The 21900-nt window shown below is 29.4% G+C and overlaps 1 protein-coding gene across 1 annotated transcript in view; it reads left to right on the top strand.

Annotated features, from left to right (window-relative positions):
- The first annotated feature begins 300 nt into the window (after positions 1 to 300).
- The window catches only part of LOC113400240 (estradiol 17-beta-dehydrogenase 11-like), a 42056-nt gene continuing 20456 nt past the window's right edge, over positions 301 to 21900 (top strand). Inside the window, exons 1-2 of the mRNA XM_026639741.2 lie at positions 301 to 611; positions 16149 to 16576. Of these exons, the coding sequence (XP_026495526.2) occupies positions 16267 to 16576 (310 nt within the window). The 5' untranslated portion in view covers positions 301 to 611; positions 16149 to 16266. The remainder of the gene's footprint in view (positions 612 to 16148; positions 16577 to 21900) is intronic.

Below are 21900 nucleotides of genomic sequence, written 5' to 3'. Positions count from 1 at the left end.
CAGAATTAAAACTCCAGAAAAGTTGTTTATCAAAGTGCCAGATGATATTGAAAAGACAGTTTTTGCCTATCTGACGGCATTTAATTTTTATCAAATTTCATAATTTATTTTTCACTACCGAAAATACCTTATTAGTAAACATTGTACCAAACGTAACATACTCCTTTTTTTGAAGACGGTTAATAAAAACAGCGTCCGCATTGAAAATTATACGGCTTAGTGCCATTGTTTTGCTAATCACAGGTTGTATATATTATCAGGCGGTTCGTGCGGCTGAAGGTCGCAACTCGTCGACGAGGGTGTGAGCCACGAGGGTCGGAGAATGCGCGCGCACTTGCCGGCTCCGTCTCGCCACGCTCAGTCAGCGCTCAGTCGATCTAAAGCAACGCGCGTTGTAACCGACCGAAAAGTCGAGACTTTTTTATTATACCGCAAAAGACGCGCGAGTCGCGTTCCAATTTCCAAATTATATTCTTAATTATCGAGATTAAATAGTCTTCCGCGTTCGTTCGTTTTAGAACGAATATTTCGAAGATTAAGACTGAAGTGTCCCACAGTGAACGTTATCAGCTGATCGCCCAAATTTCGTGTTAATTTAGTGCAAACATACGGTGAGTTGTCCCAGCATTTTAGTGTTGATTTGTGTTAGGTAAACGTTTTCGCATAGTCCACAAGAGTTTTGAAAGTATTACAAGGCGATCGTGGTTCTCGCTGCTCTGACTTTGAATCGGATAAATTGATTTTTATCTGATAAACACCATTACGAGATTATTTAATTATGGTTATAAAATAATTTTGAAAAACTATTTATGTAAAATGTTTTTAATTTTATGATATATCTTATGTATCGGACTGTTGCCTCTAATCAAAAGATACAAGTTGAAAAACGATTCTATAAAACTGCGGTAATAAAGAAGCTTATGAAATGTAAATAAGTCTAGTGTGCTCTATTTTTCATAGAAATTCATGCATAACGTGGTTATGAGAAGGCAAGAATGAGTCGGAAACTCTCTTCCGTGGCTTGCACGGTTTATAAACACGACTAATCGTAACAAATATAAATACTATAAAATTATTCTAACAACTTATTGCATACCATTTCGTATAAGAAGATATATGAATGTTTATAAATATAAATATGTGTACAATATAAAAAATAACATCTCCAAATTAAGCGACAAAAAATATTTTTAAACCTAATTCAACAAACGAAAAACGTTTGTTAACGGTGACGAAAACGTCGAACAATATTTTTGTGCTCACTTGACACTAAAGCTATTCAGTAAAGTGGATATGAACCATTCCAATTGCATCATGAAGTGTAAACAGCTTTTTTGGTAATCGAAGTTCCAAACAATATTAATAATTAATTATACAAGTCAATATAATGAGTTTTACAAGGCGAGCGAGATATCAATGAATTACAAAATATCTGTTCGTATATTTGCAATCGCAGCCATGTTTTGCAAAATTGAGAAACAAGTTACAATATAAACGGTATCTTCTGTAGGCCATTGCCAAAGAAATACAATTTAGTCTGATTTGATTTAGGGCATACATAATTGTGAGAGTGACTGATAAATCTGTAATAACATTAATATTGTATGGATGTTTATAATATTTTGTCAGAAATCAAACTCATATCATTTAAATATATATTACGTGTGCGAATTTCAACCACATGAGATAATATTTTTTATTAATTATATAAGGTTAAGAAGACTGAAAACAAAGTGAACTAATGTCAATTACAGTAAAGAAAAATAACAATCATTTGTAAAACTAAATTAAAAAAAAAGATTATTAAAATATTTATTATAGTTATTATTTAATGGTTTATTGTGAAACTTTCACTTATAATATCGTCAAAATAACTATTGGACATAATTAATAACATTAAGTGCTTAAATATATACAAATATGAATTAAAAATAGTTGCTGTATAAATCTTGACCGCGTGGAATGGTTAAATAAATAATAATAATTAAATATTATAAATTATAAATTATGTTTAAAACGGATATAGAACTTACAATCAAAGTAAATATAATTTTATATTATATTATAACTACGATTGTAAGATTTAGGTACCTAATAAAGTAAGAAAATTTATATATATACATTTTAATTATAGTAAATAATACTTAAATAATGTTATCGGTAATAACTTTAGTACCACATCTTCCGAATTCGCAATCACGAGCATGCGCGTGCGCAATTGAGAAATGGCATCAGAAGGCCGACTAGTCCCGGTGTTGGTTGCTTGACTGTTTGCGATCATCTTAAAACCACCAATTAGATAAGACATGTCCTAAAAAAATATTTATGGAGTAATATAAGTACAAATAACTATTTACACAAAATATTTTAAGAAATTGTATTTTATAGGTTTAATTATGTTTTGTCAAAAAGATCTTTCTATATATATATGTATACTATGATGTAAAATTTTATAGCATTCACATAACCCGGCGAGATATAAATGAATCAATTGGTATTTGCATTTCGAAAATATTATATAAATGTTTTTTGTATAATGTAAACTAAAATAAAATCATCACATCAACTTAAATTTGTTTTAAATCAAATTCTCGTCCAATTCGATATACATGCTATGTTTTATAGTGACTAGGGAGTATGGTTTTACTAGGGAATGATTGACAACTGAGGCGGCTGCAGCGCTATTAGACAAGATGTATAGGAGAAATCACAAAATGCTACATGATTTTGCAAACCTAAATTACAGTGTTAAAGTTAAAGTTCTTGATCTCATTACTTCATACTTGAATTAAGGAATTCAACAAGTTACCATTCATGGAATATGTACTAAAAATGGTGCCATTCAATAATTTAATACAATATAACAATCATTGTATAAACTCCAGAAGAAATAAGCTTATAACACCAATTTTCTGTCTAAAATATATTTTTCCAGGGTATGGGTATGCGATTTTAAATATATGAAGCCCGCAGTCTGTTTTAAATTTGATTACATACTAAAACTTATTTAAAAAGAACATTAATCGACAAAGCATATTCTACACAATATTATATATAAATCGACAAAAGTTACTATTCGTTAATATTCATGAAGAATATATAAACTTGTATAAAACAAAGTCTGTGTGTCTGTCTGTCTAATCGCGATAAACTCAAAATGCCTGTATAGGACGATGATTAAATCGATATCAATGTTATTTGATGCCTGAGAAGAGTAGCTACTTAATCAGAACAACTGTCCACGTTTGTTCTAGTAGTTTTCTGTTATAATATTTACATTAATAATATTTTGTAATGAATATGTAGGTTAACATTAATTAAATCTCATAATTTGAATGCTCTTGTAAGTCTCCTTGAGTAAATTATACTTTGATCTTAATTATAATGACCTTTCACTCGTAGACTTTAAAAGAAATAAATAATTAAATTTTACTATATTGCATTAGATTTTTTTTTTAATTACACCATGATGTGGGTTATCTTAACCACTGCCACGCAAGGGTCTCGTCTACAACTTTATTCCATTTAAAAAAATAGGAGCTTATTCAACTACGCTGTCTCAATGCGGGCTGATAGATGACTATGTGGCAAAAAATCCTCAGACTGATCGTCATCGATCACGCGATGAATTATTATAAACAAAAATGCAGCACAGCATAGCTTGGTCGAATTCGAACACTTGATATTCGCTAAAAGCCACTTGCCATTCACCATCCACTAATTACCTCGGCTTGAATACATTTTAACGTAATTTAAAATTAATTATAATCATCACTTTTGAAGTTTTATATGTAAATCCTTTTATGACGACCGTGACTTTTGATTGCAAGGTATCATTATTGTGCAGAATCTCTGAAATATATAAAAACCAATACTACCAAATGTTCTTTTACATTATTATTATTATTAATATTAATGGAGTAAATATTGCTTTTGATATTAGCGTGTGAAAGTAAAACATTGATGACGTATTGTAAGGTCAGATAATTTAAATCAACGGTAAAATAATTTTCAACACAAAACCTTATACTGAAACAGTTAGTAAGATAAAAAAATATGTTTGTAGTCATATAAAGTAGAATGTATGTGTGAAAAGTATTTATTAGTAGTAGTTGTAAAATCGGGTTTTATTCATTAATTTGTTTACAGCCTTTTGTGCCTTTTTATATTAAGTATGTTCATCTGTTTGTTCCGTTTCATTCTTATTATAAATGAATTTGATAAAACCTGTTTCAAAATATGAGATATTTTATATTTTCCAGCTATCTTTATTACGTCCAGATTATTCTAAGACACACACACGAATACAAATTTAGTAAAGTGGGATACTTTATATTGTAGTATATACAGATGTAGGTAATGGACGATGAAAAAGTATTAAATTTTAATTTAAAATACCGTCTTGGAAAGAAAAAATATCTTGTTAAAGGTAATTATTTTAAACACACGTGTATTAATTATTTTCATATTTGAAGAAAGCAAGATCTCGGGTCTGTTATAATCACTCTTGCATGACCGTGCTTTATTATCAGACATTAAAAATAATTGCAATTTAAATAATATTTACGTAAAACGTACCAATAATATTTCGATGTGTCAAAAATATGTATATACAACTTCAGTTTGGTATATGCTGGTAACTTTATGAAGGCAACTAAATAAAAAATAAAATATTATAGGGAAAAGTAAAATTAATATAGTTATAGATCTTTTAATGTTCTTGTTAAATATTATGTCGTAAAAATACTTATGACGTAAAGTTAAAAATATGAACTTTTAATAAATTTAACATGCTAAATATTTATTTACATTAGAATATGAGAAATTCAATATTATAATTGAGATCTTTGCTACTGCTTGCACTTGAAATACTTGGAAATTGATGTAATAGTGGAAAACAATTTCTATAAGATACAACCGACTTATTCCATCCACTGTTGATAGAAAGATAGGTAAATTATTCGCTCAAATAATCGCTATTGAAATTCAACTGGAAAATGCTGCGAGCTGCTATTTTAGGTACCATTTCTCGAAGCCATGATTAGATTTTTTTTATTTGTATATTTATTACTATATATATGAAATTAAATTAATTAATATAAAACTATTAAACTCCGTTTTAATGGGATTTGGCACATCAATTGTAAATGGAAAACGAATACTTATGTATAAATTAACGAGTGATACTGGTTAACATTAAGTTATTTACAAATTAAATGCTTTAAAAACGAATGTTCAGTAAAATATCTTGTAAAGATACACTTTCAGACATACGAGGCTACTAAATTTTATATTTTACTAGTTAAATAGCAATAATATTGTTAGCATAATCGATTAATTGTAAATTTTCGTCGGTTGCGTAATTGTGTAAAACCATTTCTATGCTTCGATAATGTATGTTCTGTGTCAATGTCAGCCTCACTAACTTGTTATATATTTACGTCGTTAAAACAATATGAAATCACTTTTTATAGGGCTTTATTATAATTGAATTTCATTTGGGTGTAAATTGTTGATATACGTATATGGGAATTATGAGCAAATATTTCATTCGAAAATGCCTTTATAAAAAACATATATAATTATATACATTGTGTTTCGTTTGCGTATTGCTATAAGGAACGAGATGTGTTTGCTTAGTATCCATGTTCGATTCCCGTTACAAACAAATACAAATAAATAAAAATACACATTGGCTTTCTTGTGCATACAGTTGTAAGTTATTTTAAAACGAGTTAAATATTTTACTATGTTATTTCTTATAGTCTAAATATATCTAGTATTAAAAAAATCTAACCATTTGAAAGTAATAAATATCGCAGAAAATCATTAAATCAGTAACCGGTTACTGTGAAATCAGACACACATAAAAATATTGTTCGTATGTGTGAATAAACGTTAAGTATTAAGATGATAAACCAAAATTCGAGTCCAATGGCCTAGTGAAAGCAGAGAAAGCATAAAAAGGAAGGCGAAAGACAGCCAAATTACCAGTCAACGGTTCTTGAGAACGAGCCTAGTAAACTGGTTTTTATATTATGTCAAAATATTCATTCTTTTTTGTTGATACGAGTATTGTTTATATCTGTCTCTTTTTATATATTGATAATAAATTATATATGGAATGTATATGGTATGCGTGTGGCACAATGTTAAAACAGGAATACTTTTAATAACATAAAGTATTCCATTATTTTAATTGAGGCTAATACATAGCAAGATTATTTCTATAATTCGATTATAATATCAATATATGTATACCATACCTTATTTAAGGATATTTGATTAACGGTATCTCTCGTTATAATCATATCTATATAAAACTATCTACGAGAATGAACACACATAATTATTATCTTTGTATATTCTGTATATATCGTTTTGGTTGAATGTTGTTTGCATGTTACCTATATTCGTGCAATATCTAACGGTGAAATAAGTTTAAAGAATACATTAATACATCCGATTTTATTACCGTTAAACAACCGAACAAGCAATTCTTTTTAATATAATTTGCGCGCAAGAACAACTAAAGTTATTAATCGGCGTAAGGTTTTATTGGTTCTTCTGTTAAAATTAAGTCATAAAGTATATTTATCTAAATAAAACTTTACCATTTTTAAAACCACTGTTACGAGTTCATGCCGGTCTTCTGGGCGAATAATACCTATCATCGCTTATTATCCTTTAGTGTTGTTTTTCTGTTTGTTATGGGCACCACCCTCAGTGCATTATTAAAGGAACAAATAATAAAGCCTAGAAAGAAAAGGAAGGAATGGTTTATATTCGTTCTTTTTTTAAAAACAGCGTTAAAAAAAACACATCTGGGCGAATCAGGTCTGCCTGGATGAATGATTGACTCGTGAATTGTTTTACCATCGCTGTGTCAAACATTAATACTTTTTGTTAACTTCATGTTTGATAACTGAACCTTTGTTATTAAAGGGGTGAGTCAAGCACAACTGTAGGGACAGATTTGATACCTTGCTTGCCCTAGCCATATGAGAAATGCCGCCGCCTAGTCTGGAAACAAAAAAATAATAATGTGACGATATTAGGTACTTATTTTTAGGATGTACTTTAAAAACGTTTTTAAGTTTTTAAACCTTGACTCTGCTTGTGGGCTTCGTGTTGGAACAACTATTAAACAGCTCATCTACTAAGTTTTGCCGCCTCTCAATTCCGGGCCTACTCGTCGTTAAGGGAGATCCGCACTTGAGCATAAGGGATGCAACATCTTAGAACCCATGGTAGCTGCTGATCCAATTGTTCCTAAAATACTTAAAATACTGCTTCACTCAATATATAAATACTTTATTTATCGTCGCAACATGATAATTAAAATTGATTCACAGATTGGTAAATAAACACAAGTTTTTTTTACCCAACTACTTGATAATAGCTTCTTAATGGTTTTATATGTAATAGGTTCTTGATAACTATTGGTTAGTTCGAGGCGCATATGACTAAATTCTGATGCGAAACCGAATAACTTGATTACTAATTGATATGTTATGCGGAAATCTGCGAAGAATTAGTGGCCTTGTATCTTTTTAAGTCAGTTGGAATTACATCAACTTTATTTTGAAATATTGCCCATTTTACACATGTAACTTAGGCGTGATATAGTTTGGAGAGCCGTTCGTAACGTAATTAAAATGTTTAGATGAGTCTCTCTCGCGGCAAATTTTGTAAGGTTTAAGTATAACGGTTACAAACCGTAAATAAAAGTGCAATTGTATCAGTAATTTTATTGTGTAACAAAATCAGTAATAAAAATTGGAGCAAGGCCGTTGTCAATGTGCACTTTTGATAACGATTAAAGTTGAAATTATATTTAAAGTTAAATTGGTGCAACACGATTGATAAATATTTCGAGAACTGGCACATCCTATAAGCGCTATATTGTAGCGGATTCACACGGATATTGGTTGAACAATAATTGCTAATTAACAAAAATATTAAAACAAATAAAATTTGAGATAAATCAATGAAAGAAGAATCAAATTTCGTTACTTCAATTTGCTTGATAAGTTGATCAGACTATTCAAGTATTACGATTTATCAGTTAATCGAATCGTATGCAGTTTTACCGTATAATATACTTTTGTGAATCAATATCTACTACATTAAATGTTAGCATTATACAGCAAATCTCATTCAACCCAAATATGAGAAATTGTTTGAGACGTTGTTTGAGCATTACAAAAACTGTAATGGAATTAGAATAGTATTGATTCACCTTAGACAAAACCCAAACAACAGTTATTATAATCTTATTAATATTTATAAAGTTTCACGAATCACGCCGGGACTTTTTATCCCGGAAGAATGTACCTGGCACAAATCCCCCCCTTCCCCTCACACGCGGGTGAAATCGCGGGCGGACACTAGTATTATATATGACGTTTAACCATGAGGTTAAACTCGAGGTCACCTACGAAATTATATGAACCATAATAGCTGATATGATTACATCATAATTTGTGGATGACATTTATTAGTTAATATTAATTTCAAAAGTCTTTAGTAATGCTGAATTTATACACAGACACATGTCGTGCGGGCCAAAATGTGTTATGTAGAAAATGTGGATGTTGCAGCACATGGTGTCGCAAGCGCAGCGTGCTATTGAGATATTGGTACGAATGTAGAGTAACTTGTGATGCGAATAGATGCGAAACGTTCTGAACTTCGACAGATTATAATTATGACTTAATTTTATATAAACAAAAGAGTTATGAGATTAACATGTGTAATGAAAACATTAAAATCGATTTACGTACTCATACAACACCAATGTGTTGTAATCATTAAATTAAAGAAATAATAATCGTAAAAAATATAGCTAATTATTATTAAGTAACTTTTAAATAAAATGTTGAATCAATGTAAATATGATTCAGGAGAACACTTGATTGTTCTTTCTAGTTACATGCAAATGCCGTACGCTAATATGATGTCGCGGCCATTTTTGTTATTCTATAGAACAATCGGTTGAACGGACTCCATATTTCATACTTCGATGATCAAATGCTGATCACAGACGACGATTAAGTGTCATTGTATATCGGTATCGTATTTTATGTTCATGACCTTCAATGTGTGCAGTGAACACTTACTTGTATGATTTCTATATTGGCCGGTATTTTGTAAATTTTTCGCACATTAAATTGAGAGGCAGATAATTAACTTATTTTTGAAAGAGCAATGTTATCAATGTCTGTTAAAAAACAACAGCTTTTCTATTTATAATGGCGATTTTTTTGGACCATCAACAATAGAGGCAAGTTATAAACCATTTTAATAGTTCAATGTCCAAAATTCCTCTTATTAATTGAATTATTTCTATCTGATTAGAATTATAAAGATAAAACTAAAAATGTTTGTCTGTGTTCACCTCACTTGAAAACAAGTATCGACCGATTTTTTTAAAACGTATCTGTTCTATGTCTTGAGACAGCGATACCGTTACTTATTGATATCTTATTATCATTATTTTAAAACCTTTGTGAGTTAAGTATTTATTAAACTAAAATATTTATAAGCATAATTTAAGTGAAATGTGTCAATTTTGAACTTTACCAGACCTTGTCTGTTTCCATTGCAATGGGCATGAGCAATCGCATTCACTTATTATAATTATATCTTAATAAATTTAAAAATAATGTGTGTTTGTTTGTCCTCTACGCGTTTCTAACTATCCATCTGATTGTAATGTTACTTTGATAAGGTTTCTGTGTGCGACAACGAAGGCTTTGTTCCATAAAAAAAAATCAAGATCCTTTGATACAAAAGTTTTACACACATATTGTTTGTTTTTAATACATATTATTGTTTATACACATACTTTATTTCAACCATAAAAGGAAGAAAGTCAAAAATCAAAAAATAAACAACATTTGACAGCAAATTGACGCGACATTGTCATTGGTCGAAAGTTTGCTTAGTCTATGATATTCACTATGGATGTGCGAAAAAATGGCGTTTTGAACGGCGACGAAACTTTTATCGGAACTTTGGAAGTAGAGTTAAAGTGGATATAAGTAGTTAAGAGTAATAGTGATGTATTATAAATAAAGATATATTAATCATAAGCTCTTGGTAGTGTACAATATAGCTGAGCTATTATCAAATCACATGAAATACGTAAATTTAAGGTTTGTTTATCTTTATTCCTACTTCGATTGACATAGGCTGTTAACCAGAATGGGATCATAGGAACTAGTATACATTATTTTAAAAATTTAATGAATTGTAATCCGTAAAAATCCCTATATTTATTGTCGTCATTTACATAAGAAAGTATAAATAGTTTATTTAATTTTTTTTTCTCAAAATGGCGCGTACTCTGTGTTGCGCTTAGAAAAATAAAAATTAATTATGTCAAAATAATCAGTTAAAAAGATTTATTTAAAATTCAATATTGATGATCAAGGGCCCAGCAGCACGTACTTAATGCGTATATCTATTTTAAACGAATTTGTAAGTGTGATGGCAATTTGTATGTTCTAGTTAAGTTCAATCACAAGGGAATTACAAGAACTGACTACAATATTCATTCAATAATTTAGCGTCCGGTGCGGTGTAACAGGTAACCGGTATCTTTTAATATGCTTGATGCCATAATACGGACAGCTATGTTACTTTAACTAGTCAATTCCAGAACAGTTAGTCATCCGTCAGAGCCAAACGTTTGAAACAGAGTTATTTACTTATTATAATTATTACACCGTTAAAAACTGACCTATAAATTATCTTTCTTGAGTTTTAAAATGTACATTTTATGAAATGTCTATTTTTAATTTAATAAAAATATTACTGCAATGAATTAACTTTGAACATTTTCGGTCGGTGTTTTGATAAAAATTTAGATATCTACGTCGATTTATAAACGCGCTGCTTAAATGTTATACAGTACCTACCATTGGATGATAAAATGATTATTATTAACAAAAAAATGTTTGCTTCTAGTGGTAATTTTCTTTTACGAATTAACACGGCACTGTCAATAATATTCATTTATATCAATTTCAAATCGGTGAAGAAATCTAGTAATATGTACAGAAAGCCAATGATAGTGTAACTTATCTATATTAGAAAGCTTATGTTAAATCTTTTGGAATCGGCTTTAAATATGTTTTTCTATTATGATGTTGATGTACAACACTAAATAAAGGTAAAATCATTATCAAAAAGCAAATTCTACTAATTTGTCGCGCGTTTTCTAATCAAGCAAATTGCCTCTTTGTGATTGCAAATCGTATTTGTAGCTTCAGACTATAATAATGTAGGTGCAGTTCTTGTAATTTTTTGTTTCATTGACCTTGATTGATGGTGTACAGCGCTTTAGCGCAGCTGTTGCAATAGGTTGCGTTCACCGACCGACGATAGTTTGTTTCGACACCAAGCCGATGTATGGAGAAGTGTAGTTTCATTCGTAAGTAAGCTACTATAGCTACCGTAATGAATTTTCCTACGAAATTTATGTTGATTGATACAAAAAATTTTGAATGTTGGTTTTTGTCAAAAACATTAAGTTACTATCACTTGAAGTATGAGATATTTTAATGGTACCTAGATAATACTGTATTAAATATTTTTAAAAGTAACAAAGCAACTTTTATTTTTATAATTATATTTACGTCACTAAAGACTGGGTACGACGTAAATATAATATACAATAAGTACAGGGAGCTTTTATAAATTATAATTTCAAATAATTGTTTGGTTGTTGATGATCTGTCATAAATAGAGTTAAACCTTTTTTAAAGCAATAAATGAATATTATTGCTAAAACGTAGTGATTGTATAGGTCTCTTTGATTATCGCGACAGGTTCATGACACCCGCGGGTGCGATTCTGTCGAAACGTCAAAGAATTAAAAAAGGTGTGATTGCGATATTACCTTTATTTTTTTACATTGAACAACACGTTTGACCTCCTATTTATTGTTCTTTTAGATATACAGATTTTTATCTGTATATCAATTTCTTATAATACCTGTTATACCTACATGCCTCACAATAATATAGTAGCTTTCTCAGTAGGAATGTATTGTATAATTAATTATCTACCTTATGTATATATACTTAACTACCTAAAATTGTAACATGTCCGAACATGTTTAGATTTTTTTTACAAATTTCATTAGAAGTTGGGCTTTTAATTTTGCTCAATGTACACATTTTACTTTTCATTATTAACTCATTATGTTATATATAACAACGGTCTAACTTAACTAATAATAAATAAAATTTTACTATTTGTTTAATTTTATCAAATTTACAATTATGAGGTCGGAATCAAATCAAACATGACAGTAATGTTCCATTTACATGAAATAGATTTCTTATTTACGCGGGAAAATGTTATCTTAATTCCAAAGAAATACTTTAATGTTCTGGAAAACATGTATTTATTGTATGGACGCCTACTAAAAATCTATCAATTAATTGGTACACACCTAAATTGGGAGCTAATCTTGGATATTGCATATAAATAATGTTCATCAAGAAGTAGTAAAAATCGGCGTCTACAAAATATAACGTGTTTTTTGGTTAGTCCTGTGTCGCTTGTAATGTTGTTTTATATAAACCTTTAATAAAACTTTGATTTTTTTTGCAAGACAGATTAGCCATTTGATGGTATGTATGTCATTGGCGCCAAATTATTTGTGATTTTAAGAAGTGTAAATAAAACAAAAACAAAATAATTTGTTATCGTCTCTTTTCTCAAATAAAATACCATTGTCAACTATAGTCTACAACCACAAGAGGAGCAAAGTAAACAATTATGACATTGAATTGAAGCGATATCATTGGTCGACATCATCTTGAATAATCTATGATTCACTATGTATGGTTTCAGTTATATATATATTTTTGTAAATATAAATAATATTATTAGGAATATAAACTCTTGATTATATATATTTACTATATATATACTAATCGAGAATGATCGCTATATAAAGCGTTTAGAAAAGTTAGACTGAATATCTAGTCAGGCTAACTTTTCTAACCGCATATATTGCGGCACTGAGTATATTTCAAATCTACACTTATTTTTAAAAAATCCTTTCTAATTTTTATTTCCTACATTAAGGCGAGTAAACACTACGCTTTTGTTTTTGGGAATTTAAAACTAAATTATATAAATGTTTATCATATATTATATCATTGCCCTATTTCTGTCAAACATTCTTGCACCTTTAATGCTTCGCCCACCACGCGATCTTAGATGTTATTATATTCTTAGCAGCTGCAATTTAAACACTCAGCAATATAACTGCATATTAATTTGATTTTAAGCGGTAGTATTATTGTAATTTTTACAATAGTCATCAATAATGTAAAAAGAGATAAAGAATAAAGTACTTAATATTCGCAAAAGTCGCTTTTTAATGGTAGGAGGTCAACGCAAAAGTGAAGGTCTGAAATTGTTTTTGAATCAGACGAAATTTATAATCCATTTTTTGAATGTATCTGGTGCTTTATTCTTTTTTTTTTTTAAAGAAACCTCTATTGTCTCGTAAATCTGCTGGTCAATTCTTTGCGCAAAAGAATAATCTGTGGCAATCATTAAATTTGCGGGTAGTAAATATACATCATATACAGGGTTATTGGTAATTCGACGTATTCCCGTTAGGAGGTGATAGGGGTGACTATTTGCGATAATTTGAACTCCCATATGTATGATGCAAAAGTGAACCATTTTTGAGTTGACCCATATTATCAGAAAACGTGACGTTCTATGACAAAATGAAAGTTATTTTCGGATTCAGCACACCTAAAATCATAAGAATCACGCAGGAAAACCAAAACAGCTCTCAATTTTATTTTTTTTGCAGACTTGTGTAATAATTAATAATTAAAATAATAATTCCTATGACATTGTTCGGGTAATGTACCCAATATCAATACGACCTTTATACTGCTTAATATAACTTATTAATATTTTAATAAAGTAAATTTCTTGTGAATGTGAATGATATTCGTGCTATTTACCTGAATCCAAAATTTTCATTATGTTCTTTTAATAGCAGTACCAACATATCACAGGTACTCTTATGTTACAAATAACAATAACTAGTACTTGTTGATGAAATGCATTTTTTTTAATTTAAATAAATTTTGAATTAATATTTATCTATTATAAAGATGGTGTAATTATTATTTCGCCAATGTCACGTGCGATGCAGATTAATAATTTAATGAAAAAATCAAATGTTTACTTACATTGATAGATTTTTGACAATCAGATTTTAACTTATCCATTAAGTAACATTAATCTATTAAGCGATCATATTTTATTATATAAAACATAAAACGGTTGACTATGAAATGATTCAGAAGAATGGACATTAGTCATAGTATATTACAAAAACTTAAAACACAATATATATAGTTTTATGGGAACCATTATTATTTTTTAGATGATAATATTACCTTGACATTTTAAGGAAGTTTTAAAAAACGAGTTTATATCAGTTTATAATTTACAAAGCTTACGTCAGATTTCTTGAAAATGATTTTTGATAAAATATTAGTTTTGTCCAAAAGGACACTTGTATAATTTTAATTAATTAATTTATTCATAGAAAATGAAAGTACAAGATTTGGAAAAACATTAACAGATACCTAGTTGTAAGTTTAATCGCGGTGTTATGTTGTTGTGCAAGTCCTGAAGGTCACACACTTGACAGTTATTTTACCGCCAAATAGAAATACTTCATATTGCTCTGTTCCGTTTTATATAGTGGGTGAGTAACTTCCTAGAAGGTCTATGGTCCTTCTAGTGATGATGTACAGGGGCGGTGGCCACTAGCCTTTCTAAAATATGTTTTAAAAAATCACACTAATTGAATTTTGATAAGTTATTTTTAAGTTTATCTACCGGATAACATTAAAAGTGCGATATAAATAAAAATAAACTGAGTGAATTGTGATTTTAATCTTCAGACACCAATAAATCACTACCTCGCCGCTTCGGCTTCGAGGTGTGCAATATCACAAAAACGAAGTAACCTTATTAAAATACATACAATACGATAACATTATACAAATATATACTCGTAAAACGATGACAAGTTAATCCGACTCGACCGAAGGGAGCTCAGGCTCAGGACCAAGGGCTTTACAAGTTGTTCGAACTCGAGAATGTAAATACATACTTCCAAACACCAGGTTGCTACTGAGAATTATTGGACAGCAAAATAAAATAGCTACTATTGACCCAACATGACTGATGAGGCTGTTCGCTGTGTATTTTTTTATAATTAGTACGTTTATTTTTCTGTTCACTGTATACTCCAATTGTATAATTCAAATAAAGAGAGAAAAACAATTAAGCGAGTAAAAACGTCTCTTACCGCTTGTCTAAGCACTAAAAGGAACATGTCAGTGAATTATTCCTAAGCGAGTGTTTTGTGCACTCATTTCTTAACATCACATCAATCGCAAGTAGGTATCGTAATGGCGACGCATACAAGCTGTGTCAATAATTTATAATATCATATTAAGTAAGACACCGATTAATCTCTGAGACATTTGAAGTATAATGTGTATTCAAGATTGCAAAACATTATTAGTTATGAATAACGAAACTATTATTTAAATTGACCCAACTTGATATTTAAATATCTTAAGAAACCTATTTATTTTTTAACAATATCATAAATATTCTTCTTTCTGAAACAAACATACTATAAGCAACATAAATAAATATTTTAATAAGCGTTTACTCGTTTTGTTTGGCGCTTGATTAGTTAAATAGTTAAATGATGTATTCTTCTTTCAAATAACATGAAATGCGTGACAGAAAAATAAAAATAAATCGGGTTGATTAAGGCACCCGCTACACAGCGGTTAAAAGTTAATCCGATAATTTCTACGATATATATATTTTTATTTAATTTAATTATCGGGCTGTCTTCGTACCCAATAAAATTAACTGACTTGCGTATTTGTTAAGATGTGTAGAAAATCATAATAAAATTAAATTGTTATAATGCCGTCACGAAATTTTACTCGTACCTAATGTAAAAGGAAAATATATAAAAAATACAATTTCCATAGAGGTATATAAAGGAATTCCATATATAATAATACAATTAGTAAATTATTTAACGTTAATTTTTTTTTCAGATCCGCTGAACGTGCCGGATATTAAATGTTGATGGAAAAACTATTAAGGAAAAAGATCGAATAGCAAGTAATGCTTTGTAAAAAAATAAATTAATAACGTTAAAGTCTGTTAAATAAAATGGCGACTGAGTCCCAAGAGTATATGAATGGAATTAGAAGGCCTGGTCCCTTAACGAGAGAGATACCAGAATGTATGCGAGATAAATACACAATTATACAGACTGTTTTGGATGTACTTGCATTTTTGATGCTTGCGATCGGTTATGTAATTCAAGGAATATACAAGTCAATAGTTGGTATTCCAAAGAAAGATCTAAAAGGAAGTATAGCGCTTGTGACGGGAGGAGGCGGTGGCCTTGGAAGTCTCATTGCCCTGCGTCTGGCCAGGCTTGGCTGCGTCATCGTTTTATGGGACATCAACAAAAAAGGTCAGTGTCCAATACATTAAGTGGTAAGTTATTAAACAGGTTCAAATATACTCTGCTTGCATAATTTACGATTGAAATTCATGTTTCTAAGTCGACCTTTAAGTTTTTTTATGAATGTTTTTATTTTCAACTATTATTGTCAAAGAGTTGTTATACTACTGTATATAATATTTATTCTAAATATAAATCATTGATTTTGTTTCTCTAGATGATGTTAGTTTTAGTAAGCTGATAGGAAGACAGTTTACTGTAACTAAAGTCTACAAACAAACATTATGCATTTGCGACGCATATTGTAGTAGATTTGTGTATTGCATAATGTAATATATCATCGTGGTGATAATAGTGATGGACAGTAGGCATTCTCTGAGTGAGCTAGCAGTTGCTAAGCCTAAATGCATTGTCATAATAAGTGGCGGAGTCGTTGTCATTTTAAGTACTTTTAACCGACTTCATAAAAGTTCTTTGTTTGTTGGTAACTTTGCTATTTTTTTAAAACTACAAAACTATTTTTGTTATTCCTTCACTAGGATAATCTATTGTCTATTCCAATTGAAGAAGGAGTAAATACAATCAAGCGTTAATTTAGATGCAATGTAAATTAACGCCATTTGTTTATATTATGCACTATAGACTACATATCTTTATTTATACTACAACACGATGCCACTTAATTATAAAACGATATTCTTTCACGAATGTTTAATGCTTACCATAGATTATACGAGATCTCGACCAATTGTGTCACGTCTATTCAACGTCAAAGTTTTTTTATTTTCTTTACACCTCCCGTGACTCTTCTGATTCCAGAAATAGCCGATTCAGTCTTGTTAATATTTATTTATTAAATAATTAAATTAATAATGGAAAGGTTGTGTTAATTTGGATAAAAACGTGAAGAATTTTATCGTTGCCATAATCACTTAAATATTCTTTGTCGGACATTTTATTTTACTTCTTCTTTTAATTAAATAATTGAATTACTTTCTTTGCAACTAGAATTAGCGAAGCCTTACAGTGCATAATACAATTATTCTCTAACTGTGCTTAATGCAAACTGATATGTATAATGTATATACTCAAGATGACGTTGTAATATAATATTTTATATACGAGGGCTGACTTTTAAGTTGTGTCGTTTTTTTGTTTTTTCGTCGTTGAATTCTCCGCGATATTTAATACATTATTGCATGCGTTCAAACTAGTTTTTAAAACATTTATTCTAATCAGTTTTTGAATAATCGAGGAAGGCCAACCTTCCTTTTTTTAAATTTATATTTCATTATATTTTACGGTATTCTTTTTGAAATCATATAACCATAATATTGTTATTAAAAACCCATTACGTAATTATGTGTTAATAGCACGTCAGTTTTATAATGTATTATTGAAATAAATCGTTATTGATAGAGTAATTATTATAATAGTAACTCTATAATAATTAAACGAATCTCTGGGTAGTCGTGACTTTATTACGAGGACATAATCGTTAATACATTAATTTACATTGAAAATCTAAGATTTAATATTAAAATAAACTAAACTCACTCCAGTATTATGAAACTTCATCTTATTCTTTTTTTATACTTTGTTCAACCACTTGATTAATTTTACAGCCTGGTATTAAGCGTTAAGCTACCTCTGGTTAGGAACGTAAATTCAACCGCGAAAAACCGGCAAGAAACACAGTAGTTACTCTTTTCCAACTCTTGAGATACAAATCAGTTAAATACAATTAAATTTATATGTCTCAACATGTATTAGCCCGACGCTTTTTATCATCCATATAATCTTAGGTTAGATAATATTTTCTGAGATACACTATACGCGATTTTTAAAGTATAACATTCTTATTTATCCACCTATTTCTAACTATAATGTGGTCATCAATCGTTTGCCCTTCAAGCGTCGCTGTCGAAACCTGTCCAATGTTTACTGGTCAAGTGACGCTAGGCCAAAGTCGATGGTGCAACAACTGATCAATAATGGTAACCAAATATTGCTTTTCAACTTGCTAACGTGCTGTTACAAGTGATATGTATCTTATTATTTAATCATTAAAGTTAACAATATTAATATTCTCCTAACCTTTGATAGCTAAACATGGCCAGGAATATTGGCCACCTTCTAGTAGACTTTCGTTTCAGATACAATTATAAATAAATTTGTGAAGATAACACTTTAAATTGTAGCACCAAAAATTAATAAATTTTAAACATCTTGTTGTCATACTTAATTAAACAATTTATAAATAATTATTCTTATTAAGTTTAGTATATTCTGCCAAAACATTTTAGTCTTGCTATCCTTTTAAACTACTATTAAACAAGGTTCATTTAGTGATTACAAAATATTTCACAATAGAATCGACACCAATGTCCAATGTTATGTAATATCCACTCAAAGTGGGGCAACTCATACTTAATAAGGTCGAATTTTCACCAATTAGAATACTAAAATTTTATTCTCACATAGAATCGTTATACAAATTTTTTAAAAGATTTGAGAAATCACGTCGTCGTCGTGCTGAAGTTCAAGCTGTCAAGTGGAAGTAGCTTTTAAAATATGTGTAAGTGCCCTATGCTCCTAGTATGAAAACAAACATTGAATACTTATCAATGGCTAATGTAACACAATAATATATCATATTACAATGCTGTAGAGTTTAAATTTTAATATATCTATTCAATCCACCTCAAGCCTTACTTACTTACTACCTTCAGCTGTATAACCTTGACAGATGGTAAGGATGACATAGTCTCCTAGTCATACAAGGAATTTAGTTGTCTATGAAGTAAAAAACCCTAGAAGAAAATCAAACATTTCATACATTTTATTATAAATTGTTTTTATTTGCCATATTACACATACTTAGGCTGATTCAGTAGCATATATGACTGAAATAATTCACAATATCACCTTTTAACACTATGCATTAGAAAGAGCTAGCAATATTTTTAAACTGTCAAATTATTTTAATTTACAGATTGCGAATAACACAATCGTGACCATAGTCTTAATTCTATTCACATATTATGTTAATTTTATGCAACACTTGTTAAAAGATACCATGGTTTTTAGTGCTTTAATGACTTGACAACGTTATGTTATGAGCTCTTATCAGCAATTAAAGCCACTATTTAACAACACTTAAAACAAAATCCATTCCTTACAGAAAAGAGATTTCTATCTCGACTCTAATGCCCTCTTAAACAAAGCGAACAAAACGTAATTGGTTTGTAACTATTTTGTAATATAAATAATAAGCGTATGGCGTATAATAATTTAAACTCTGATACTGGTAAGTCGAAAATATAAATCATTTGATACTTTTATCAAAACATTCTATTGTAATAATTATGCTCTTTATAATAAAAGCATTGTTTTAGTTTTATTCAATGATAATATTAAGAGCCATGATAATCCATTATTTTGTTTCATATCTACCTCTGCTACGCTATTCATTTGAATTCATATTAAAATTAACAGCAAATATATCACTTTTGTTAATTGAGATATATTTAAACACACGATGACGGTGCTAGGAACGTATCAGTTAATAAGCATGACACGGACTACCGTATCACACCTGCGCATAACACATATACATAATAGATATATTAATTGTATTGAGAATTATGAAACCATTGCTTATACTAAAATAATATTAAAAGAGAACTAAGTATAAAATGCTATCTCATTCCTTAAAGATATTTCTTCTAGCAACCTAAGAAGATACGTCTAGATTATGTTGTATACTATTTATTATTTGTTAGAAAAACGACATTCTTTACAATGTCATTGTCAACTACACGTTTCGAGACAAAAGAATTGTGGTAAATAAGATTACTGATTGTGTTAATCATGTATCTTGAGTCGTTCTTATTACTACTAAAAGAAAATTTAAAACAAATGACTGACATACAATACTCAGCCTAAACTGGAAGTTTGGACAGGAAAAAAAATTCCTCAGGATTTTTTACAGGATCGTAGATGAGCACTAAAAAGGGATTTTTCAAAAGTAATCTCTTATAAGAAATTGAAATTCGTCATTTCTGATGTTAGAATTGCGAAAATAATTACAAAGGCTTATGTCAATTAGGTTAATAGAGCTGTTAAAGCTTTTTTGTAAACTAACTATAAGGTAGGTTACTAGTTCATAATATTTGATAGATGGATATATCGTATTGAAATGTATCACATAAGAGCGCAAAATTGGGCATAGCTTACACAGATAATGTACGTATCATGACTGAGGTGATATGGTCGTATGTGCAATGAAGGTTACTAAATTGCTAACATTTAAAAAAAACAATTGATATCTAAATATCTTTTCCGATGAGATCTCATCACGTACACGACTAGTGATAGTTTAATAAATGAATATCGCGTTTTCAAATATTTAATATGTATGCATATAGTGCTAAAAGGATACAGAGAAATCATAAAATTAAAAAAAAAAAAAAAATGGTGACAGCAGTTTCTAAGCTGCTACTTTAATTACATTAATTCTATTTACATGGTAGGTTTTAAAATGCAACAATTCTATATTTCAGAGGCATAACATAACGATGATTTCATTAAATGAGACATTAAATACGTGTCTAATTCATTTAATATACATTATCATGTCATTTAGGTTAAAGATTTTTTAATAAAACTTTATCGTTAATGGTTTTAAAATTAATTTGATATGCTGGCGTGTGTTTTGGCACATTTAAAAATCGAACACGTTCAGAACGGATGAATTTAAAATCTTAGTTACCTACTATAATAAAAAAAAGTCATATTAATTTGCCGTGTTCGTTCTGTGGAACCACTTTTATTATTAAATTTTATTTTGAATACGAATGATAATTTATGCAAGTATTAATCATATAAAAATAATAATGTTTTCTGAGCAATACTAAAATTACGATTTCATCATAAAAGTCTCATATAACTTTAATGATCGCAGCCAATATCACAATGGCGGTTACAGTACCCATCCATTTTAAATACATTTATATGAAAAACGATTTTAATTTTCCTGCTTTAAAGCCAACAAAGTGAAATATCTTTGTATGTTTTTTTATGATATATTATTGCGTTAATGAAGCATTTATCATTCAGGTATTATTACCATTTTTTCACATGATAATATCTCATGAACATAAAACTTGACGATTGTGTTAATTGTTAAAAATAATATTTATGTTTTATGAATGAAGTTTAATAAATAAAAATAAGAACATGATATCTGTATGATCCAATAATGATACATGTCGTGAAGATCATAACGTGGTGGAGCGATAATTATCAATAGATAGTCGATGCGTGAATTA

The sequence above is a fragment of the Vanessa tameamea genome, chromosome 17, assembly GCF_037043105.1.
Source record: "Vanessa tameamea isolate UH-Manoa-2023 chromosome 17, ilVanTame1 primary haplotype, whole genome shotgun sequence".
In the NCBI taxonomy this organism is placed as follows: Eukaryota; Metazoa; Arthropoda; class Insecta; order Lepidoptera; family Nymphalidae; genus Vanessa; species Vanessa tameamea.
This window is presented reverse-complemented; position numbering and strand designations above follow the sequence as displayed.